At 40.9% G+C, this 25,221-nt stretch overlaps 1 protein-coding gene across 7 annotated transcripts in view; it reads right to left on the bottom strand.

The window, feature by feature from the left end:
- Window positions 1–25,221, bottom strand: part of zdhhc11 (zinc finger DHHC-type containing 11) — a 126,026-nt gene that overhangs the window by 1,837 nt on the left and 98,968 nt on the right. For 6 of the 7 annotated variants that reach the window (XM_069913327.1, XM_069913325.1, XM_069913323.1 and 3 more), the window contains 6 exons: window positions 22,001–22,153; window positions 21,334–21,455; window positions 18,822–18,880; window positions 16,357–16,465; window positions 12,914–12,998; window positions 907–1,294 (listed from right to left, as the gene is read on the bottom strand). In XM_069913327.1, the coding sequence (XP_069769428.1) occupies window positions 945–1,294; window positions 12,914–12,998; window positions 16,357–16,465; window positions 18,822–18,880; window positions 21,334–21,455; window positions 22,001–22,153 (878 nt within the window). In that variant the 3' untranslated portion in view covers window positions 907–944. Of the gene's footprint in view, window positions 1–843; window positions 1,295–12,913; window positions 12,999–16,356; window positions 16,466–18,821; window positions 18,881–21,333; window positions 21,456–22,000; window positions 22,154–25,221 lie in introns of all 7 variants that reach the window. The other variant, XR_011349784.1, reaches the window with a different exon arrangement.

Here is a 25,221-nt window from a genome sequence, read left to right as displayed (position 1 = left end):
TACCAGACACATCTTCTCCTCTCCTCCCCTCTCTGCCTTCTGGAGGCAATGCTCCCTCCATGACTCCCTCATGCACTCATCCCTCCCCACAAATCACCCTCCTTCCCCCGTGGCTGCAGGAGATGCCACACTTGCATTCACACCTCCTCCCTCACTACGGTTCAGGGCCCCAAACAAGGTTTTCAACTGAAGCATCGCCTCACTTGTGTATCCACAGCACAGATTTACTGCATCTGGTGCTCATTTTGTGGCCTTCTCTATATTGGAGAGACTAGGTATAGACTGGGAGATCGCTTCGCTGAGCTCCTTGGCTCTATCTGCACCAGCAACAGAGACCCCCCCAGTAGCCAACCATTTCAGTTTTGTGTCACATTCCCATATTCATATGTACTGTCCCACCGGGACCACCACAAATTGGAGTAACAGCACCTAATTTTCCATCTGGGCACCCTCCAACCAGATGGGATTAAATCAAATTTTCTGGTTTCTATCTATCACTTCCTGCCTTTGCGACCACACCTCCCCCCACTACTCTTTTGTTCAGACGCCTGCTGACATTTTTCCATACCTGACCCGAAATGTTGGTAATGTATTTTTACTTTTGTTATATAAAGGACACTATTTGACCTGCTGAGTTTCTCCAACTTTGTGTTTTTACTTCAACTATGGTGTCCACAGATTTTGTCTTTTATTTGCATTTTTAAAAAAAATCAGTTCAACAAAAAGGTGCACCACGCCATTCATATAAAGTGGGAATGGCAGACTTAACACAAATAATTTCACACCCAAATAAATTCTGCATCAGTCTCATGCACTGATTGCTGAATAATTAAAGAAAGATACCAGTAATGTTGGTGTTTTAAATCCACGCTGACAGCTGAAAAGTATCAGAGGAGCTCAATTTACCCAAGACTATTCTAGCTTGCTTAGCCGGACTGTTGTGCTCATTGGCTGTGTCTCTGAGGAGCTATTTCTGTGTCCTGCTCAACCAAGTAAGTCCTTGCTGGTTGCTGGATGACGACTTTTGTGGGTAACTGCGTTGAGTCTCTTGCATTTACCAGCAAGCTTGGAGAGTGACTGGGGAGCACACTTTGGTTGGGGTCATCAGAACATTTCTCTGCATTACTCATTACTTCCTTGCATCCACTATCCATTGATGAACTTCCAAGAGGGCTTTGCACCATTGGGATCTCTTCTATGGACTCCAAGCTTTGCAGATGGGACCCCTGGAAGTTCTTCTGATCACTCTGCAGCATTCCTTCAGAATTTTCCAATGGGTTTGGAATGGAGCTAACTGTTGAGAACAATAACAAAGGATCAATTGAAGTACAAATGCATTCATATTTTGTGAAAAAGAAAATTTGGGTAAGGTGTGGAATGCCATGCAGGATTGTATTAGAATACACTGACCTCTTTTCCCTCTTAATTTTCTAGAGAAACAACTTTCTAACTGTCATCTTATGTTCAAGATTTCAACATTTTCAAGATCTCACTCTCCTTTTGTTCTTTAATTCCTTTAACATCTTATGTCCTGCATGAATTCTTCACACCTGTACAAATTTGGCCATTGCATATATTTCAATTATATCATCACACCACCAATGTTCTCTTCGATGATGGTCTTGAAAAGGTATTTTTGCTCTATTAAAAGTTACTACAAAAGTAGAATAAATTTTCAAATATTATGGATACTGTAAACCTGAAACAACGAACAAAATATGCCGGAAACACCCAGTGGGTCATACATTATTTGTGGAGAAATAAAATTATTGTCTCAGGTTGATAACTTTTCTTTAGCCCCAAACCTGAAGTTATTGCATCCAACGAGTACAAAGAACAAAAGCTGGCCATTGACATTGTGCAGCAGGCCTCACTTTTGTAGACTAACACTTGTCTACATTTAAACCCTTTGGTGTATGTCTTGACACCTCAACCTTGAGTGCTGGAGGATAACTTTCATACCTAGTCACAATTTGAGGTGAGAAACCATCTGTTCAACAACTTCCTACTACCTTCCCTTGAACCTTAGTCCTGCACAACACTAATCCTGAATCTCCATGCATCTCCCTTACTGACATGTTTTTATTCTCCAAACCAATCTCTTCTGCATCTCCTGTTCCTTTCACTTAATGTGGCATCGAACTGGATCAGTTGGATGATAAAGCCCTTCATTTCCCTCCTTAACCCTTATTCTCCTTAGACGCTGCATTTAAGGCAATGTTTAAAACCCACGTGATGTCACCAAGATTGTTTTGGCTCAGCGACTTCGTAGAAAAAGTTATCTCTTTTTGTGCCATGGATTAAGAGTTAATTGCATTATAAGCAAGGTTATTACATTTTAGGGATTTTTGTTGACTACCTTCACAATTTCAAGAGCTGGCAACAGCATGGGGATATATATATATATATAAAAACAGCTGCTGCATTTGACAAAATGTAATCATCTCATCACCACCACAATAGAGGAGTGTTTGCATGATGGATCCACGTTTGATGCTTGGGTTGGTTTGATGGTCTGCTGATTTCCCAATATTTTGACTTGTGGTGGGAAGTAGGCATCACGAGGGTTTCAAACTGAATTATGAGCAATAATCTATTGTGGATTATAAAATTGTACTTAACTGAGGCATGGATCATTTTTGTGCAAGGTTAATCATTTCATATACCAAGAAGTTTTGTTTTGGCTTTTTTTTTTGTATTTGCTTTAAAAAAAGACCATTCATCTCAGTCAGAGACATATTACAGTCTTCATGGCCCTTTGATATTTTAGACCATTTCATGGCCAATTGAAATATTGTTACTGAATCAGCTTCATTGATTAATTTGCATCCAGCAAGATCCCACAAATAGCAAAGCTATAATTGTACAGCTAGACCTAGTGTTTTTTTAGTGGTTGATTGCAATATAGACACTTTCTAAAATACTAGGAATATCTGTCCAGTACTCCTATGAAATAATGGCACAATATATTTTCAACCACCTGGAAGAAAACTATATCTCATTGTATCTAAAGCACGGTGGATTGAACTAGCTTGACAAAAGGCTCAACTGTCCGAACTTTGTGAAAATCGCACCTGACTAAAGTACATATGTTCCTAACCTAATTTAAAAAAAAATTTAATTAGAATTTTTCAAATATAGAAAATACAATATAGCTCTCCTCCCACCACCCCCCAAAACCCACTCCACTCCCACCCAATCACCCCAAAAAGAAAGGAAAAAAAGGGAGATTGAAACAATCACAAATACAATCAACTGCCATGGATCAAAGCAACACCACCACAACGAGCCACAAGAGATTCAAATTTTTATACCCATTTGATCTAAATAAGGGCTCCATACTTTCTGAAAAAAAAGATAATTGTCACATGAATTATACGTTATTTTTCCATTGGAATACAAGATTTCATTTCCATAGACGATCTCTGCAATCCCAAATCAATCTCATTTTTTCCAAATTATAGCTATACATTTTCTCTTAAAAACCCACTTTGATACATAGTCAATCTCAATTTTAGACTAAACATTTTAACCTTACCTAATGAAAATAACGTTGGGTCCATTGGTAATTGAACTTTAAAAATTTTCTCTAAAAATTCCTTAAGTCGTATCCAAAATTACTTAGCACTATCACATAATCAAGTCAAAAGTAAAAAAGAATCTACTTCTTTACAACATCTAAAACATAAATCTGAAGAAATTAAATTATACTTCTTTAATTTCTGAGGAGTTAAATACAACTGATGTATAAAATTACAATGGACTAATCTATATCTCACATTAATAATCTAAGTCAGACAAATAGTTGTCCAATCATCTTGCTCTATTATTATTCCCAAATCTTTTTCCCACTTTAATCTTGATTCATGAATATTTAATTTAGACATTTTACTTTGTAATAATTTATATATTACTGAAATAAATTTATTTGTACTACCTCTTCTATAAGCAAAATTTCAAAGTTTGATTGTTCAAACTTAACTTGAAAATAACAAAGAAATTTGTATTTGGAACTTCATATTTTTAATTCATTCTTTGAAAAGAAATAAAATAACCAGCTTCATAACAATCTTGTACTGTTTTAATTCCTTTATGATTCCATATTTTCAAAAATTGATTAATAAGAGTGAAAGGAAAATGTTTATTCTGATACAAAGATGTTTTACCTGAAATTTTACCCTGTGCACCTATCTCATCATTTATCTTATTCTATAATTCAATTAAATGTCCCAAAATAGGTGGGTTATTATTAATAATTAATTACTTAGTATACCATTTATAAATAAAGTGTGCCATACTTTTTTCATGAATCTTAATTAACTCTGTATTGGCCCATATTAACAGGTTATCCAAATCAAATATTCTATTGATAAACCTCAATTGTACTGCTTTATAATAATTCTGAAAATTCAGGAGTTGTAAACCTCTCAAATCATACTTCCAAGTTAATTTTTTTTGGGATACTCTTACCATTTTACCTTTCCATAAAAACTTCTGAATTATAAAATTCAAAACCTTAAAGAATTTCTGAGGAATTTTATAGGGAATAGATTTTAAAAGATACTGAATTTTAGGAAAAACATTCATCTTGATACAATTCACTCTACCTATTAATGTTATAGGTAAATCTTTCCATCTATTTAAATTTTCCTTAATTTTATGAAATAAAGATACGTGGTGGCTCACCACAAGGGAGGCAAAATAGCCCTGCTTGTAAGCCATGCGGCGGGCCAGCCGGCCAAAATGGCGCCGTTGGGAGGGGGGGGGGTTTCCCTTCCTTCCTTCCAGCACGGGGCTCAGAAACCCATGCTGGGGGACCACGTGATGCCCAGGTGACATCAGCACCCTCCAAGGTGGTTCTCAGCCAGGTCCGGGCTAAGAGTATAAGTGCAGCCCAGCAGCCTGCAATAAACTAATCTGCTTACTGACCTCAACCCATCTGGTTGTGTGTTATTGCAGGAGCAGTGTAGCTGCCGCTACAATTGGTGACCCCGACTGGTTCAAACATCTTTGAACCCATCATGAGTGAGCCTGGGATCAGCGCTATAGCCGTGAAACTGCCTGAATTCTGGGTTCAGGAGCCGGACACTTGGTTCAGCCACGCGGAGGCCCAGTTTCACCTCCACTAGATTTTGTCCGACACGACCAAATTCAACCATGTGGTTGCAGCCCTGGTCCAGTCCACCACCAGAAGTGTGGTGCACCTTATTCAGCACCCACCCACCGAGGACAAGAATGAGACCATCAAGCGAGTGCTTAATGGGTCCCTCGGACTATCCAGACACCAGCGTGCTGCTCGGGTGCTGCACCTCAATGCCCTGGGGGACAGGTCCCCGATGGAACTGATGGACGAGATGCTCGCGCTCATGGGTGAGCACACCAACTGCCCATTTTTCGAGCGCATCTTCCTTGAACATATGCCCGAAGACATCCACCCGCTGCTGGTTCAGGAGAGCTTCACTGACCCAAGGAAGGTCACCCAGAAGGCCCAAGACCTATGGCTCACATGATTGTCGGAAGGCTGTGGTCCAGCAGGTCACGAGGCACAGGCACAAACACGCCAAGCCCGTCCTTAGCGCTGTGGTAGAGCACCCGCCCCCTGCAGGGGCCCCCAAGAGCATAACCAAGGCCACAGCATCAGCTTCAGGCCTCTGCTTCTACCACCAGCGCTGGGGAGCCAAGGCTCGGATGTGTCATCAGCCCTGCTCGTTCCAGGGAAATGACCAGGCTGGCCGCTGTTGATGGCTGCGGTGACTGGCCAAGGACACAGCCTTCTCTACCTGCGGGATCAGTCAGTGGCTGGCAGTTCCTCGTTGACACTGGAGCCCAAATCAACGTCAACCCGGCCACGGCCATCGAATCCAGGAACTGACCTCGTGGACCTCCCTTCCATGCGGCCAACACAATGGCAATCCGGACGTATGGAGACAAGACAGTCCACTTCCAGATCGGCCAATGGAATTTCACATTGAGGTTCACCGTCTCATCCCTCCTGACTGCCATCCTGGGTGCAGACTTCTTCCTCGCACATGGGCTTCTGGTGGACATTCGAGGTAGGCGCCTGGTGGATGCCTGTACCTTCCAGTCCATTCGCCTCGATGCCTCCCGCTTGGAGCAACTGCAGATGGCCATGATCAGCACACCCAGAGACGAGTTCCAGCAGATCCTGGATGAATTCCTGACACTCCTCAAGCCAGTTCTCTGCTGCCTCGCCGCGCCATGGGGTGTTCCACCACATCCTTACCCAGGGCCCTCCAGTTCACGCCAAGGCACGTCAGCTCCCGCCTGACAAGTTCCAGGTAGCAAAAGAGGAGTTTTTGCACCTGTTGGAGCTGGAGATCATTCGGCGGTCCTTCAGCCCGTGGGCCTCGCTGCTCCACCTGGACCCGAAAGCCTCTGGCGGCTGGCGTCCTTGCAGAGACTATCGACGGCTCAACGAGGCAACCGTTCCTGACCATTACCCCATCCCTCGCATCCAGGACTTTACGGCCAACCTGCACAGCGCAAGGGTCTTCTCCAAGGCTGACCTGGTGGGTGGATGTCACCAGATCCCGGTGCACCCTGAGAACATACCCAAGACGGCCATCATCACCCCCTTTGGCTTGTTCGAATTCCTGTTCGGGCTCAAGAATGCCACTCAGACCTTCCACACTCTGTGGGCAGGGACTTAGATTTAATCTTTATTTATTTGGACGGCATCCTTGTTGCCAGCAAGGACCAGGCACAACACAAGGCCCTCCTACGTGGCCTTTTCTCCCGGCTGGCCGTCATCGGCCTTATCATCAAGTGCCAGTTTGGGAAAGAGTCCATGCAGTTCCTGGGCCATACCATCACGGCCGAAGGAGCCAAGCCTGCCGCCGCGATCAGGGAGTTCCCACACCCGGAGAGTCTCAAGGGGCTGCAGGAGTTCGTGGGCATGGTCAACCTTTACAACCGCTTCATCCCAGGAGCTGTGCGCATCATGCAGCCGTTGTTCATCCTCATCACAGCCAAGCACAAGACCCTCATTTGGAACCCAGAAGCCTGCACCACATTCGAGCCCACCAAGGATGCCTTGGCGAAGACCGCCATGCTTGCCCTCCCGCACACCGACCAGCATATGGCACTCACCGTCGATTCCTCTGCCACAGCCATCAGTGCTGTCCTGGAGCAGCAGTGAATGGAGATTGGAAGCTGCTGGCATTCTTCAGCTGCCTGCTCCGCCCGCCAGAATGCAAGTATAGTGCCTTCGACCGCGAGTTACTGGGCATGTACCTGGCGGTGTGGTATTTCAGGTATTTTTTGGAGGGAAGGACTTTTACCACTTTCATAGACCGCAAACCCATCACGCAGGTGCTTGCGATGGCAAAGGATCCCTGGTCGGCCTGCCAGAACCGTCACCTCTCCTTCGTGTTAGAGTTTACCACCGACATTCGGCACAAGGCGGGGAAGGACAATGTGGCTGCTGACGCACTCTCGTGACTGGCCATCTGCGCGCTGACACCCAACCTTGACTTCGACCAGCTCGGCTGGGACCAGGAAGCTGATGAGGAGACAAGGGCCTTCAAGACCGCCATCACGGGCCTGCAATTCCAAGACCTCCCAAATCCGAGTGGCAAAGGCACCATTCTGTGCGGTATCTCCTTGGGCACACCACGGCCAGTGGTTCCCCAGCAGTGGCGTAGGCATGTCTTCCGTCACACCGTCACATCCACGATGTTTCACATCCATCCATCAGGTCCACAGTCCGGATGGTGGCAGAACGGTTCGTATGGAATGGACTGCAGAAGCAGATCGCGGGTGAGGCCAGAACATGCACCCATTGCCAGACGTCCAAGGTGCACAGGCACACCAGGGTGCCTGTACAGGAGTTTGAGCATGTCCGGGAACTGTTCAGCCACATTCAAGTGGACATCGTCGGGCCCTTACCCGTTTCCCGTGGCAACCGTTACCTGTTTACGATGGTGGACCACACCACTCGCTGACCCAAGGCGATCCCGATGCCAGACACCTCCACCGACTCCTGCTCCTGAGCACTGTTGCATGGTTGGGTCACCCGGTTCGATGTCCCGGGTCACCTCACCAGTGATCAGGGCACCCAGTTTACATCTGTGCTCTGGGCACAACTCGCCAACATGTTGGGGATCCAGCTACACTGCACCAAGGCCTACCACCCACAGGCCAATGGACTGGTCGAACGTCTGCACCGCCACCTTAAGTCGGTGCTCATGGCCTGCCTCAACAGTCCCAACTGGACGGACGAACTGCCGTGGGTGCTCCTGGGCATCCGCTCCACTCCCAAGGAAGATCTGCAGGCGTCATCAGCTGAGCTGGTCTACGGTGCGCCGCTGGCACTACCTGGTGAGTTTGTCAACGCACCTCACAATCCCCAGTGGTCACCGCACGAACGACTTCCTCACCTCAGGGCACGCTTGGACTCCTTCGAACCCCCACCGCCGCCCAGGCATGGCACCCACCCGTCTCACGTTCCCACGAACTGCTTTTAGCAGAGTAAGTTTTTGTTCGGCGGGTCCCGACGGCAGCACCTCTGCAGCAACCGTACAAGGGGCCGTACAAGGTTGTACAGCATTCTGGCTCAATTTCTTGCTGGACATAGGCGGCAGGCGGGAGCCGTTTACCATGTACAGGCTGAAGCCAGCGCACCTCGATCCCACCGAGCCCATAGTCGTTGCCCAGTTCAAGAAGCAAGGCCGCCCAGGAAAAAAGGACATTGGCGCCTGTTCTGGGGGGGGGAGGGGCTGTGTGGCGGCTCACCACAAGGCAGGCAAAATGGCCCCTGGTGTAAGCCATGCGTGGGGTAACCGGCCAAAATAGCGCTGTTGGGGGTGGGGGGGGTTTCCCTTCCTTCCAATATGGGGCTCAGAAACCCGCACTGGGGGACCCACGTGACACCCAGGTGACGTCAGTGCCCTCCAGCGCGGTTCTCAGCCAGATCCGGGCTGGGAGTATAAGTGCAGCCCAGCAGCCTGCAATAAACTAATCTGCTCACTGAGCTCAACCCGTCTGGGTGTGTGTGTTATTGCAGGAGCAGTGTAGCCGCCGCTACAGATAAATAATTTAACTTGTATAAATTGTCCAGATCCTTACCAATTCTAATACCAAAATATTTAATCTGATCTGACCATTTAAATTGAACAGTTTTCTTACAATATAGTCACCATCAATCAATGGCATGATCTCACTTTTATCCCAATTAATTTTATAACCTCATATTTTGCCATATTGTTTCAGACTCTTATATAATGAACTTAATGGATTCTGTGGTTCTGTTAAATAAATCAAAATATCATCAACAAACAAATTAATCTTAAATTCCTCAGAATGAACTTTGATACCTTTAATATTACTATTCAGTCCTATCAGTTGCACTAAATGATAAAACCATTGGTAAGTCAGATTTCTTCTGAGAAATATGATTAATTTTGTAATACTGTCTGTAGAATAAAGATTTTAAATAAATCCAGCCTGATCTGAATGAATTAAATTTGGTAAATATTTAGCTAATCTATTTGCTAAAACCTTACCTATAATTTTATAATCAACATTTAACAATGAAATAGGTCTGTAAGATTCAGCCTTTAATGGATCTCTATCTTTCTTAAGAATAACTGTTATAATTGGGTTAGAAAAAGAATCCGATAAAGAATGAACCTCCATTGCCTGTTTCAAAACATCCATCAAAAGAGGCATTAATAAATCTTGAAATGTTTCTATAAAATTCTGATGTAAACCCATCTTAACCAGGAGACTTGCCATTCGGCATTGATTTAAGTGCATCAACAATTTCTCTCAGTGTAAAAGGAGAGTCCAACTCATTATGCTCTTGAATATTCAAAAAAGGTAACTGAAGTTCAGCTAAAAAATTATCAATTTTAACATCATCATTATCAGACTCAGAAGTATAAAATTTTGCATAAAATTCCTTGAGTCATTTATATCTTGAGGTTTATATGCAATTTTTAAATCCTTTTTAATAGCATTAATTGTTCTAGAAACCTGTTCTGTCTTTAACTGCCACACCAATAATCTATGAGCTCTCTCTCCTAATTCATAATATTTTTGTCTAGTTCTTTATATTAATTTCTCCATTCTATAAGTCAGTATCAAATTATAATGCTTTTTTTATTGAATAACTGTATTTTTTTCCTCTCTGTTGAGTCCTTCTGTATATCTTTCTCTAATCCCTCTATCTCTTTCTCCAATTTATCAACTTCCTTAGAATACTGTTTCTTAATTTTAGTAGAAAAACTAATAATTTGTCCTCTTAAAGCTTTTAAAGCTTCCCACAAAATAAATTTGCTGTCAACCAAATCTGTATTTATTTTCAAATATTGTTGAATTTGATCTCTTATAAAATTACAAAATTCAACATTTCTTAACTGAAGAACATTTGGGGCATAAATATTCATAAGTGTCAAAGATTCCAATTAGATTTCATAATTTACAACAAACCTATATGCTGAATCATTAATAATAGATTGTAATTTAAAAGGAAATTTCTTAATAACCAAAATAGCAACATCTTTTGCTTTTGAATTAAAAGATGAAGCTATAACCTGACCGGTCCAGTCTCTTTTTAACTTTTGGTGCTCTTTTTCAGTCAAGTGAATCTCTTATAAAAAAAAGTGATATCTACTTTCAATTTCTTTATGTAAGCCAAAAGCCTTTTTCTCTTAATTTGATTATTGAGCCCATTCAAATTAAATGTCACTAAGTTCAAATTAGTCTCCGACCTATTTAACACTTAAAGCATAAAGCTCCTGCCACCCACGATGATGGGACTCCAATCCATGGCAGTTCTTCAAAATAAAATACATCTCCAGCAATGGAAAAGAAAAAAATCAAAAAGAAAAAGCACTGCTTACACAAAAGCAATACTACTCCCCTCTATTGTACAGGAAGCAACCAATGCCACCAAGTGGCTGACAACTTCAGAAGGAGAAATAAACAAATCCACCTCCCCCGGACAGAATACATAGAAGAAAAACAACAGTAATCTTCAATACTTCAAGTACGATAAGCTGCTTCCAAGTTTCTATTAACCTGCTCATCATCAATATCAATTTCAGTTAGTTCATGGCACTCCACTTTCTGTGAAGCATTTATTTTCTTCTCTTTGCCCATCTTGACTTGTTGGGAAGACTGATCTTAATTCCCTTTCTGTTTTATTATTAGGCAATGAGTTAGCAAATAAAAGAGCTTCATCTTCATCGGTAAAGAACTGCACCTGATATTCTACTTAAAAGACCTTAAGTGTGGCAGGATATCTAAAGCCAAATTTATATCTTTTTTTCATAAACTGTCTTAGCAGGATTAAATTCCTTGTGAATAGTTTGACTCAGATCTGCATAGAAGAATATTCTATTATTTCCAACCAGAAAAGGGGTCTGATGTTTTCTCGCATTCTGAACTGCAACCTCAATATAATTTCCTTATCTTGATAACGTAGACATTTAATTAGAATAGTCATGGCAGTTGAGCCAAAAAAGGTTTCCTCCTAATAGCTCATTAGGCATTATCTAACTCCAACACATTTGGAAAATGCTCAATTCACAAAACTTTGGGAATCCATTTCTGAAAAAAATTGTACTGGCTATGAACCTTCAAAATCTTTAGGCAAACCCACAATTTTCACATTATTTCTGCAGCTTTGATTTTCCAAACATGCAACAACTCTTTTCTCTGAACTTCCCAAGCAGTGCAATAATCTTCCAATTTACCATCTGTATCTTTACATTGTTCTACTTCTTCATGACAATCTTGAAAATCTTCTTCAATTTTTTGAATTTTAATCTGAATTTTATCCACCGTTTTAACACATCTTGAGACATCCATCTTAATTGTAATAATTTCTTCCTTCATACTACTAAATTGTGTTTCAAATTGATCTTTAATTGACATAAATCCCTGATTCATTTGGGTTGACAGTATTTGAATTTGTTTTTGACAATGTATCCAATTGACTTGATGGGTCTACATAATAAGTAACTGTAGAAACTCCAGCTTTCATTTCTTGGACAGGTAAGGGCTTTCCCTGTGGTATCAGTGTCTCTTCTCTCTCAGTTACTTTTAAAGTCTCTTCTTCGTCAGTCCTGATATCTTCCACCTCTTTCTCTGTCAAAGTCGGTGTCTGTTCAGCCTGTCTGCAGGGTTTCAGCTCCCCCCTCAATGGTTCAGAAGCACAGGCAGAGTTGCAGCCTGTATCACGCGCATGTGTGGAGATTTGCGCATACACGTTTGATCCTGAAGCTCTGACAATTGTACCAGCCGTTTTCTCACTCCAGTGCCATCTTCCCCGGGGAACCGCTTGAAACTTTGGCGGGACTTGCTGAGTCGATCTTAGAGGGAGAAGTTTTTTTAGGAGTTGTTTTTTTCATTGTCTGTGTCCTAGATTTCTCCATAACTGCAATTATAATATCTTTTAAAAAGATTTAAAACTGTTGTTTTTAAAAAAAACTTTTTGAAAATTGGGTTTTAACTAATTCTGACAGGAGAGGCATCTTCCTCACGTCTCCCACTTATGCTATCATGCCACGCCCCCCATTCCTAATCTATTGATGCTGTTCACTGATAGCCAGTTCTGGTCCTGGTGAAATTGTTTCCATGAACAAAGCATTCTATGCAAACATATGACAACTGTAATCTTAAATGCTTCTTGCTTTTACATTAAACGTTGAATTTATCACAATCAGAAAATTCTATCTCGAGAACAGAGCAGCAAAAATGCAATCTCAAGAGATCTATAACAATGATGAGGGAGTGAATATTGCTCAGAACTGCCCAGGGATCAGAAAACTCGATATTTGAATCTCACATCACAAGAGGCAACTCCGTAAACCATCTATTCCCCATTAGCCTGTGGACTTTAAAGCTGTAAAGAACGATGTGTACAAACAGTAAATGTATTTCTTACCAGCAACTGTTCTCTCAGAAGTGAACTTGGTCTCATCAAAGTGAATGGCCCCATTAGAACCATGTTTGCTCTTCACATTCTGTGACTAGAAATAGACATACAAGGAAAGATTGAATGGAATGGATTGTAAACATATTTACTATTTATTAAAGATTGGGCTAAGGCTCCACAACTCGTACTCCAATAAATATCTACTCAAAATGGTCCGTTACACACAGAGCACATATGTCAAAGGCTAAATTGTCTCATTTTTATTCTGACAAGTCCCTGGTGTCAGGTGTAAGAGTGGAGAACCATCATTAATTCATATGTTCTGGACTTGTCCTAGTCTAGAAAAATACTGGATAATTCCATACTTTGACAAAATTTTTAAATATAGATTTAATACCAAACCCTTTGCTTGACCTCTTCGGTACAAAGGGAGGGAATGATTTTTCTTTGTCTCTGGTTCAGAGTCATGCCATTTCCTTTGCCTCTCTTTTGTCAAGGCGTGCAATTTTACTTAAATGGAAGGATGCTGCCTCACCTACTCATGATCAGTGATTGAGGGACATCATGTCTTATTTGAATATGGAAAAAAATTTCATTATTCAGTTAATAATTCAGAAATAAGATTTCAGATGTTATGGGGGTCATTTATGACTCACTATCTTACTTTATAATTTCACCAATGTGAATGAATTGTCTGACTCATAAGTTTTCCATGTTCTTCACATTTTTTTTTCTACCTTTGTTTTTCTTTTATTACTAACTGTATATAGAATCTGGTAATGCCGTTAGGCATGAGTCTTTCTCCTTTTTATTTTTTTTCCTTTTTAAAAATTTTTCTTTTCTCTAGACTTTTTTTGTTATTAGATTTTTTTAAATAAAAATTGCTTGGAATACAAATAATGGATATGATTTACAACTTATATACGTTTGTGATATACTGAATGTTTTATTAATTTTGTGTAATTATCCATATTATTTTTACAAATTGTGTTATTTGTAAAGCTCTTTATTAAAATCAATAAAAATATTTTAAAAATAAAAGAAATGGCCTGTTACCATGCTGTATGTCTAAATTTAAATTAAAAAAACTTGCATAATATAGATCATTTCATCATTCCCAAATGTGCACCAGCCAATCAAGTCATGTTGAAGTGTAGTTAGTCACTGTTGTCATATAGGAAACGTGGTTGTCAATTTATACACATTCCTTAAAACACCCATGGTTCATAATGTGTCTTTTAATACTTAGTAAGTGATATATGTTTAATTTTTAAAACCTAGACAAACAGACCAATAACAGGCCCTTTCAGCCCATGAGGCCCAATTACACCAATTGACCTACAACCCCGGTACGTTTTTGTACAGGAGCAGGAGGGGTGGAAGGAAACCAGAGCCCCTGGGGAAAACTCACAGACCTGGAGAGAATGTACAAACTCCTTACAGACAGTGTTGGATTCAAACCCCCGGTCATGATCGTTGGCTCTGTAACAGCTTGTGCTAATCGTTACACTAACTGTGCTGCCAGGACATTGGAGATTTTTTTTCACTCTCATGAGTTTTGTTTTGTAATTTTCTACACTATGAGATGTGGCCATTCCATTGTTAAAGAAATGAAACACAAACGTGTGCAGATGCTGTGATTGTAGTAAAACACACAGAAATGCTGGAGGAGTATCATTTTGTAATAGTGTGGCCACCTATTTCAATTCCTTGTTCCATTACCTTGGTCTGTCCATGGTTTCATGCACTTCCAGAATGAAACCACCCACAAATTGGAGGAACACCTCATCTTCCGCCTGGAACCCTCCAAGAGGATTGCGTTCATATGGGCTTCTCTGGTTTCCATTAAACGCTCCCCCACTACTTCTTCTTCCTGTCTGCCTGTCTCTCTCCATCTCACTTTTCCTTTTTCCCCTCGGTCTTCTTTCACAGAGTCAAAATGAATTCTCACCTCTCTTCTTACCATTCCAATCAATGCCTTCTGTTTGCCTTTATTCTGTTGCCTTCCTGCTCTTTGCTTATACCTTGAAAAGGGTTCAGGTCTGAAATGTCAGTAATATACAGTATCTTTACCTCCTATGGATACTGTGAGACCGACTGAGTTCCACCAGTATTTCTGTGTGTTTTTATGCCATTGTTAAAAACAATGGGTGTGCTTTTGTGCTCTGAGTATCAGAAATTCTGGATATCACATAGGGAAATAACTTGTGGCACAGGATCAGCCACAGTCTTAATGAACAATTAACTAGATTCCAGAAGGCAAACAGCATGATTTGGGTTCTGTTTATTTTTGTTCACCGTAATGTCTGATGAAGTGTCTTTTTTTCCTTTTATTGATTATTTTATTTTTGATTAAAAAAATATACACAATCTTCAATATCACAATATATTAAATTTTTTCTTACAATCAACTAAAACCTAAAACAAAACAGTCCCTCCCTCCCTCTTTCCATACATACAAATCCATACACTGTTAGAACTTACATATCTTTTAACTATATAGAATATAATTGGGGAAATCACATTTCGTAATGTATAATAGTCCTTTTTTTTCTTACTGTATTTGGGCCTCTACAGGGTCCAGGTATGGCTGCCTGATCTTTACAAAATGATGAAACATCTTTCATCTGGAGCATTAGTTTCATTTTGTAGAGATGACGCTTGACTGGCTAAATTCTTCCGGCATTTCTGTTTTTGTTACAGATTCTAATGTGCTGGTTTTTTTTGTTTTCTTCAAGATCGTTTCTTCACTTCAGACAGCAGGTGAGATTTTGGTATAACCCTTCATCCCGAAGAGTCTTCAAACCTGGATTGTAAGTCTGTAGAGATCACGATCACCGAAGGCACATCAGCGGCTAACAAGAAAAGCACCACTTTTTGCCTCCGCATGCACCTTTCCATTTATTGAATGGTAATCAGACATGAGAATTCTTGCTGAACCTTTTCCTTCCTGCTGTTCATGGAGAGAAAGACCACCAGCAGCCCCAGGTGAAATCAGTAGGCACAGCATAAGTCAGTTTGTTGGCACTTTATTAGTTTGAATAAATGATAGAAAAGATGACTTGCAGAAAAAATGGTCAGGAAATTATTAAATATTCTTTAAGTAATGTTTCAATACTCTAATTGTATTTCTCTGACAATGACATTAAAAAAACCCAAAACTTGTTGAAACTAAAAAAAGGGCGACACGGTTGGCGTAGTAGCAGATGGCGCAACACCGTTACAGCGCCAGCAATCGGGATTGGACTGGGGATTGAATCCCGCACTGACTGAAAGGAATTTGTACATTCTCCCTGTGTTTTCTCTGGGGGATCCAGTTTCCTCCCACTCTTCAAAAATGTACCAGGGTGTAGATTAATGAAGTGTAAATTGGGCACGGACTCGTAGGGCCGAAATGGCCTGTTACAATGCTGTAAAACTAAACTGAAAATTTTAAAAAAATTAAAAGTTACCTGGACACTATGAGAAGAGCTTATAGCTGGAGAAACACTGGCAGTCTCTGAACAGATTCCATTGGACAACCTGCTGGTAACTGGAGCTTGATCTTGATATTTTAAATCACTAGAAGAATGAGAATGGAGATCTCTCACAAAATAGTATCTTTTAAATCCTATCCAAAGTTTTGACTCTTCCTAATAACCAATGATTTTAAAAACTAGCCATTGAACCCAATCGATTTATTTTGGAGCTCTGCTCATCAGAAATACTCACTTGTAACCAATGCACAAGTAGGATAAGTTTTTATCTGAAAGACTCATAACTGGAGGCAGGTTACACCACACACATCCAGCCCACCTGTCAGTCTTGCATGCATCATTCAGTATTTCAAAGTTAGGTTCTTTATAGAGCTATTTCTATCCCTGCACGTTTTTGCTCAATAAGAAGTCTGTAAAGGAAGATAAAATTATTATTTAGACATACAAGCCCTTCCAGCCCACGAGCTGACATTATCCAGTTACACCCAATTAACCTAGAGCCCCACATGTTTTGAAGAGTGGGAGAAAATGGGAACACCCGGAGGAAAGCTCCACAGACACAGGGAGAATGTACAAACTCCTTTCAGACAGCACCGGATTCGAATCCGGGTTGTTGGTACTGTAATAGTCTTGTGCTAACTGCTATACTAACTCGACTGCTCTACGTTAACCGTGCTCCCTGATTAAGACATCCCCAGCATATAAAGAAACTGAATTGCTGTTTATTCTTCTTTCCCCTTCATTAGGTAACAAATGCTAGGTTTTGCAATGGAATAACATTTGTCAAACTGGAGTTAAAATAATCTACTCATTGATAAAAACAGGATTTTACAGACTGTAATGCAACTGTAAAAGCATTCAACCTCCTTTACTGCAGTCTTGCATTAAGGGGCACTGATATGTAGAAGAAAATGAACTTCCTCAATTACATACAAGAAAATCAAAAAATCAAAAGCAAATATACTGAAAGATAACTAAATATGCTATATCCAGTCACATTTTATCACTTCCAAAGTCTTTAAAGGGAGAAACTCAGCAGGTTACACAGCATATTTTATATAACAATGATAAAAATACACGATACACTATCAATAACTCGCATCAGACCAGAAGTCACAATAAATAGGCTTTAATCACCATAAACTGCAAGCATGTCTCACATGTTTCTGGCTCAGTTCCAAGGCAGGTACTGAGGGAGGGGTTTGGGCGTGACCATCTTTATGGGAATTCTCAGGGGAGGAGTCACAGGTACAGGGGCGGGCCAGCCCATACAATACTTTTGTATTAGACAGTACTAACAGTTACACAGAGGTTCCACCACAATATGTAACCAATGTTTCGGGCTTGAGCCCTTCATCAAGGTATGAGCAAAAAGCAGGCAGGTGTCTGAATAAAATGCTGTGGTGAGGGGGGAGGGGTAGGGATAGGAGCACAGGCAAGAGGTAATAAGTGCATAATGGACAGAGGGCACAACAGCAAACAGTGGGAGGGGGTGATAGCTCTGTGAATGGAGAGGAAAGGGGGTAGAGAGCTGGAGGAATGGAGACAGAGAAAATGAACAGGGAGTGGTCTTGCATAAACCAGAGAAGTCAATGTTAATACTATCTGGTTGGAGAGTGCAATATTAGATGTTGCTCCTCCAGTTTACGGGTGGCCTTAGTGTGGCAGTACATGAGGCCATTGGACAGACATCTTGGTGTGGGAGTAGGATGCAGATTTGGCTACTGGGAGATCCCAGTTCTACTCCAAAAATCCCCTCTCTAAAGTTAACGAAAACTTGCTTTGCTTTATAACAGATCCCAGCTTTGGACTGCCACTTTGGCAGCTAATTTCTTACTGAAGTACCAATTTGGTGTTTTAACACAGAGGGACAGAAAAATAAACCTGTATTCTTCCCAAGAGACAAATATACAATAACACCATCATAAAATCTACAGACTCAGCTGGCTCAGTGATTTATTTTAATAAAGCAGCATGAACAGAAATCAAAACTGATTGTTGATAGCTTGCAGAAAATAGTGAAAAATTTTAAAAATAGCAGCAGAAATGAACAATGAATGTAGGTATAAGGAGCTAAAATGAGTCTCACGGAAAGGCATAAAAGGAATAATTTGGTGGGATGTATTTTATTGCACTTTTGAAATGAAATTTCCTTGGCTTTAACAGACGGGCTGAAGGCTTTAGCACATCTACCTCAAGCATCACTTTATCAATGAACAACTGTGAGTTTCAAATGGATCTTCCAATAATGGAATTTTGTTGGCATAATATATATAGTGGAATCCCACCACATCAGACAAATGGGAGATATTTACAACTCCAAAGTCTCTGATGCAAGCATTTTATCAAGGATTTACCACTTAACTCCTGAGGATAAGTATACTTTCCTTGATACTTAAAAAAATAACAGCACAAGTATTTCACATTTCTGAGGACCTTACCTTGATCTGGAGGATGGGGTAATCTCTATTTCTGTTTGAGACTTAACTTCGGGTAGGCCCTGCAAAGAAAATCGAAAAATAAAGTAGTCTCAACAGAATGACAACAAATTCCCAATGACGGCCACTGAGACCACCACAGCCTAACAGGAATGCAAAGAATTCTTCACTATCTCATCATAATTTAAACCCAGGATTCTTCCTATTCTGTGACATTTTCCAAACTCATGAGGTCTTCATGTAATGATTCATTTGAATCTGGGCCCCTGTTTTATTCTGTCTTCCTGCCTTCAAGAAACACCTCAAAACTCGATTACTTTTGTGTATGCCCCTTGTGACCTTCCATCTCCATTACTGCTTTAAGGTGTACACTATGCAGAATATCAAATAAAATGCCCAGTGCTGGACCTTCATGACATCTGGGAGGTTGCATCTGGTGAAACACACACAAAGTATCACTCCTGAGGGTCAGTATGAATGGAATTGAAGTTGTAGAACCATTTATTTTCATGGTGCAGGCTCACGATTCGGAATAGAGTGGGAGTCAATGAGAATGGGAAATTGCTGTCAAGGACAACATTGAATCAGCAGTGATTTTATTGAATGTCAGTGCAGGCTTTCACTCTGTAAGCAATCCCTGCATCTTAAAAGAGCTACAAAATCATTGAATGGCCACAGCAAAGATGGCAGCCATTTGGCCCGTCGTGTTATCACTGGCTTTCATTGGGAGCAACTCTCCTCTTCTATCCACCAGCCTTGGAGTTGTTTATACTCTCCCAATGCTACCATATGCATACTGGATTTCTGCGGCACTTCCAACAAGGAGCAGGACCACCTGTAATTAATATCCCAGGTATATCTTGGAATGCAGGATCAGTGGAAGGAGTGAGTTATTGCGTACTGATGCAGTATCTCCAGGAGAAACTAGAATCGGGTGCCATCCAAAATCACTGCGCATTATTTTGTCAAAATGCCAACTCTTCACATCAAGTTAAACTATGACGTTACAAGATGATCCCAAACGTCTTACAAAAGCATCCAATTTTGACTGCACTTCAAACTTCAACATCTTTGGGTCTGGATTCCATTAAGGAAATAACCAATTGACAAAAAAAAAAACTCTTACAACTACATGGCACTGCAGAACGCTTTAGTCACTCCTGAACTCCCAAATTTTTCTTCAAATAGAACCACAGCACCATAGAACACTACACAGCAGAAAAGCAGGCCCTCCAGCCCATCTAGTTCATGCCAAACTATTTTTTTGCCCAGTCCCAATGACCTGCACCTGGACCATAGTCCTCCATACCCCTCTTATTCATGTACCACTCTAAAGTTTTCTTTAATGCCAAAATTGGAGCACATTCACCACTTTAGCTGGCAGATCTCACCACTCTCTGCTATTGTTTTCCCTAAACATCTCACCTTTCACCCTTAAAACCATTAGAGTTCTGGTCTCACCTAACGTCAGTGGAAAAAAAACCACAAAAAAAATTACTTTAAAACCTCACAATGAAAAACATAATTAAAGATAATTCAAAACAATACAAATACATGTGGTATACAAATGAAAAAGAAAGATAAGACCCCCCCCATCCCCCTACAAAAGAAAGAAAAAAAAAAGAATGTGATAAGAGACCCTCAACAGGGGAGCCTATTACTTTAAAATCTCTTATAAAATACTGAGACCTTAAGGAGAAGGGAATATCAGAGCTTCATTTAAGTATTACCACCCATATTTTGTAAATAAGGGCTCCATAACTTCCAAAATATATTTGTCTCTTTAATTATAAGTGATTTTTTTTCAAGTGGTATACAACTCTGGACTTCAGCATGCCATCTTTCTATAACCAGATCCGTATCAGACTTCCAAATTATGGCAATACATTTTCTTGCTATTGCTAAAGCAATTTGAACAAAAATTCTTTTAGTACAGTTTCAATTTCACCCAATAAAAATAACATTGGATCCCGTGGGAATTTAATCCCAATTATTCGTGAAAAAAAGCCTGCTTGTCTATAATTTCTCCTCATTCTCCAATGCTCCAGGCAATAAAGTCCTAACCTGTTTAACCTTTCCCTGAAACTCAGTTCTTTGTGTCCTGGGAGCATCCTTCTGAATATTCCCTGCACTTTTTAAATCTTATTTGTATCTATCCTGTAGTTAGGTGACAAAACCTGCACACAATACTCCAAAATCACTTCACCAATATTTTATGCAACTTCTATACACAATACTTTGATTGATGAGGGCCAACGTGACATAAGCTCTCTTTATGACCCTATTTAACTATGATGCCACTTTTAGGGAATCAGGATCCTACCATTTACTTTGCATGTCCTACCTTGGTTAGTCCATAGTGCCATGGGACCATTTACGTCACCCATGAAGAGAACTGAACCCCAATATAATGTTGCATGTGATTGATGACACAACAGACTGCAGTTTTCCTCCATACTTACAGAGCATCGGCCTGGATTACTCAATCTTGGAAAGAGCCTCTTTTGAACTGTACCTGAAGGGCAGTCATCTGAGCGGATGCAGTCCATGCAGACTCAGGATCATTCTCATGATCTCTGACCTCCTGATTGTGACGTTTCCGTACAACGTACTCGTAGGTACTCAACTTCTTGAAGTCTAGAGAGGTACAGGATAAACATTCACAATGCTCTATAAACTGGCTGAATTCAACTAGCACCAGGCCTGCAGCATTCAGTAAATCAGATATTACACATAGGTGCCTCAGGACTTGAACCACCAGGTTCAGGAAGAGTTGCTCCCCCTCCACCATCAGACTCCTAAACAACCAACTCAATCAGGGACTCATTTAAGGACTCTTCCTTTGCACATTTTTTTTATTACTGCATTTTCACAGTCTGTTTACATTTCTCTCTTTTGTATCCTTCTCTGGTGTACAGTTTACACTTCTGATAAGCACAAATTCTGCCTGGCCTGCAGGAAAAGAAATCTTAGGGTTGTACTCTGACAATAAATTTGAACATGAACTTGACTTGAAGGCTCCCAACTAGTCACTTTCCTCCTTCCTCCAAATCACTCAACTCTTTCAGGGCCCTCCAACGTGGCAGCTGTCTCGAACCCAGCCTCTTCCCCACCATCCCACAAGACACAAAGAAAGCCTCAGCAATCATAGTAAATCTTGAAGTGAATCACTCCACACTCACACAAATAAATGTGAAAACACAACAGATGACCAAGTAACATCAGTGAAGCAAGGCTGAGGATAATTGTGATTCCTGCCACGGTTAAAATTCCAGCTTGCGACGTTTCCACAGGTGCAATGGGCAAAAATGCTAACCAAGTGTTTCCTCGAACATCTGAGCAAGAAAAACAAAATACGGTCATTTAAACACCATGCAACTGACTGAATTATAACACCAACTACTTCAAAACTGTAAATTTCACCCACAAAGAGCCCTCAATAGTGCAGCATGTCACCAGATTTAAGCCAATGTGACTGGGATGAGTCCCTGAATATTTTGATTTTACCCTTGTAATCTTGCTCCATTGCAGCAGTAGGTACTTTGTCAAGTGAAACAATAGATTCTGTAGACATTGTGAATTGTGTTGGAAATAAACAAAATTTCGGGATAAATTCAAGAAGTCATGCAGCATCCAAAGGAAGCACAGATAAATCACCAATGTTTCAGGCCTGAGCCTTTCTTCAATGTATGAGCAAAAAGCAGGCAGGTGCCTAAATAAAAGGGGGAGGAAGGAAGGGTCAGGAAGAGCACAGGCCAAGAACCAAGAGACCAAGGTGTACATGGATCGGAGGGAAGGAGAGAAAACTGAGAATTAATTGGGAGAGGGTAGGTAGCTCTGTGAATGCAGAACTGGTGGAAAGAAGACAGAAGTGAAAGAGAGAAAGGCAAGGGGAGATGAGCTGGGGGAAGGAGATTTAGGGATAGGGAATGAGAGAAATGGTGAGGGGGAGTTAATGGAAACCAGAGAAATCGATGTTCATGCCATCTGGGCTCAGGTCTGAAACGTTGGTGATATATCTTTGCCTCCTAAGGATGATGTGGGACCTACTGAGCTTCTCTAACAATTTTGTGTATTTAGGTAATTTGTCAAGGGCATTTTCCCTTCTGATCTATTTAGCATATGAAAGTTCAAGTTCTCTGATGTCATCACATCTGATGAACAACACTGATGCAACAATGTACCTTTAACACATTAAAGCATCCTTGAGTGGCCCACAGCAGTTTTAACATGATCTGAGACAGACCCACAGTTAGGTCAACTGCTTGAGAAAAGAGGCAAATTTGAAGGGAAGAAGGGAGAGGAAGAGAGATGTGGGGAACTCCAAATCAGAGCAAGGGTGACCAAAGTGGTATTTGGGGAGGAGATGCCTTCCCAGAAAACCATCCATCTCACATCTTTCCAAAAGACACAGCCACATCATCTATGAATGCATCAAAAGAAATGAGAATTGAAAAGAAATGACAATCACATTCCTCAAGAATGAATTTAAATCCCATATCTCAGATTTTTTGGATGTGATTTTTGATTTCCAGAAGGGCAAATGTCCATGACCTGCAAAACTAGGGCCACCTATGCTGTACCTTAATTTCTAATGGGAATAAAAGAGAAGTTATGGAATCACAAAGGATGAAGTAAGACAAGCTGATCTATTCAGGTCACCCAGACCAGTGGCAGCGTAGGTACACAAATGAACATCGTTTTTTTTTTAAAGTGAGAAAAATAATTTGGAAAAAGGAAAATTAAGACTGTATGAGCAGAGTAGTTGAAGTTAAATGTGTGATGAAATCTCTGTAATAAATCCACCCAGTGTCAGGGATGTCAATTAGTTGTTCAGGACTTAGGACTTCCTGAGTACAGGTACCACATAGGCCAGTAAACTTTCAAATTAATTCTCAAGTATCAAGAAGACTGAAAGTCCTCAATCTTGACTCTTCCAGATGCTTCATGCAACGTTTTAAATCCCCTCTGTTTCAATAAAATGAGCTGGAGTAAAATTTCTAACCATACAAGACTGCAGAGAAGGTGCACAAATTATATTACAGCTAGGAATCATCTCAGTTATCACAATAGATTTAAAGACATGGGAATAAGATGGAGGCTTTGGCCAATTTGATTAAGCTATACTAAGTAACAAAAGGCATGGTTTAGTGCAATAGGTTATGCTAGTCCCTTAATTCTAGTAGCCCCAGGTCAAACCTGACCTCAGATGCTGTGTGTGGAGTCTGCATGTTCTCCCTCTGACCATCAGTTGTTTTACCTCAGATCTTTACAATCTGACTGGCAAAAGTTAATTAGATATAGGGGCCTGATTGGAGAATCTGGGTGCCATTGATTGGCTTGTCAGAGAGAACGTGTGATGGAGAAATAAGTAGGAAAATAAGATTGAAGTGATTGCACCATGTAGTGACAAAGACCCAATGGGCCAACAGCCTCCTTCAATATCAGGAAAACAGATCAGTGCTTCAAATGAGTCTTTTTTCTAATGTGTCCTTTATACCTTTCCTGAAATCTGCATGGTTTCAATGAGGTGAATGGGTATGTATTATTAAGTGCAATGCTTCACAAACACATGGGAAAGGCTGGATAGTGCAGATTTTTATCTATGATCAGCTGTGCCTATGCATGTCTAATGTCCTTCTCCAGAACCCAAGTACTGGCAGAAAGAAAATACGTCCCTTGTGGTCGAACATTTCCATCTTAGGGGCTCTTTTCTAGCAACGACCAATCCCCTTGAGAACACAATATGCAAACACTTGTTTGCTGGTTCTGGAGTGAAAAGTAGAGAACCACCAAGGATCTTGCACCCCAGTTCAAAAAAACACTACTAAAAGATCCCCCAGTGTTGAGAGCATTACGTTTGGGTTGAAGTAAAATAATCAATACAATTGAGAAGATTAAATAAAATTCATCAGCTATGAAAATGTGGTACTATTTTAGTTCCTTACACCACCATCGTTACATTTATAATAACCAGCATTAGTTAGAAAGTGTGAAAAAAAAACCAAAGCCAAAGCAGTGGGAGTGCTGCAAACGTGGAATGAGAACAGAAAATGCTGGAACTATTCAGCAAATCAGGCATCATCAGTGGAGAGAAGAACAAAGTTCATATTTCAGTGAACTTTAACTAGAACTTTCAGGATGGGCAGAGGAATGGCAATGGGGAGTGTGGAATAAAGAGACTGCAACAATCTCTAAGAGACAATGCTGGGCAAAAGACCTTCAGCTCCCAATGTCACCAGGAAAAGTTCCTCCAAAGTTCACGAGTTGTGAGCAGGAATGAAAAATACTAAAACTGCCCTTCTGCGTTGACCCTCAAAGTATTTATTTAACACCTTTAATGGATGGTGGTTTGCATGGGGATAGTCCTGCAGGGGCACCTCCACCCTCCCCACCTTAAAAC

Source organism: Narcine bancroftii, chromosome 1 (assembly GCF_036971445.1).
Source record: "Narcine bancroftii isolate sNarBan1 chromosome 1, sNarBan1.hap1, whole genome shotgun sequence".
Lineage (NCBI taxonomy): Eukaryota > Metazoa > Chordata > Chondrichthyes > Torpediniformes > Narcinidae > Narcine > Narcine bancroftii.
Note: the sequence above shows the minus strand (reverse complement) of the source record. Positions and strands in the feature narration are given on the sequence as shown.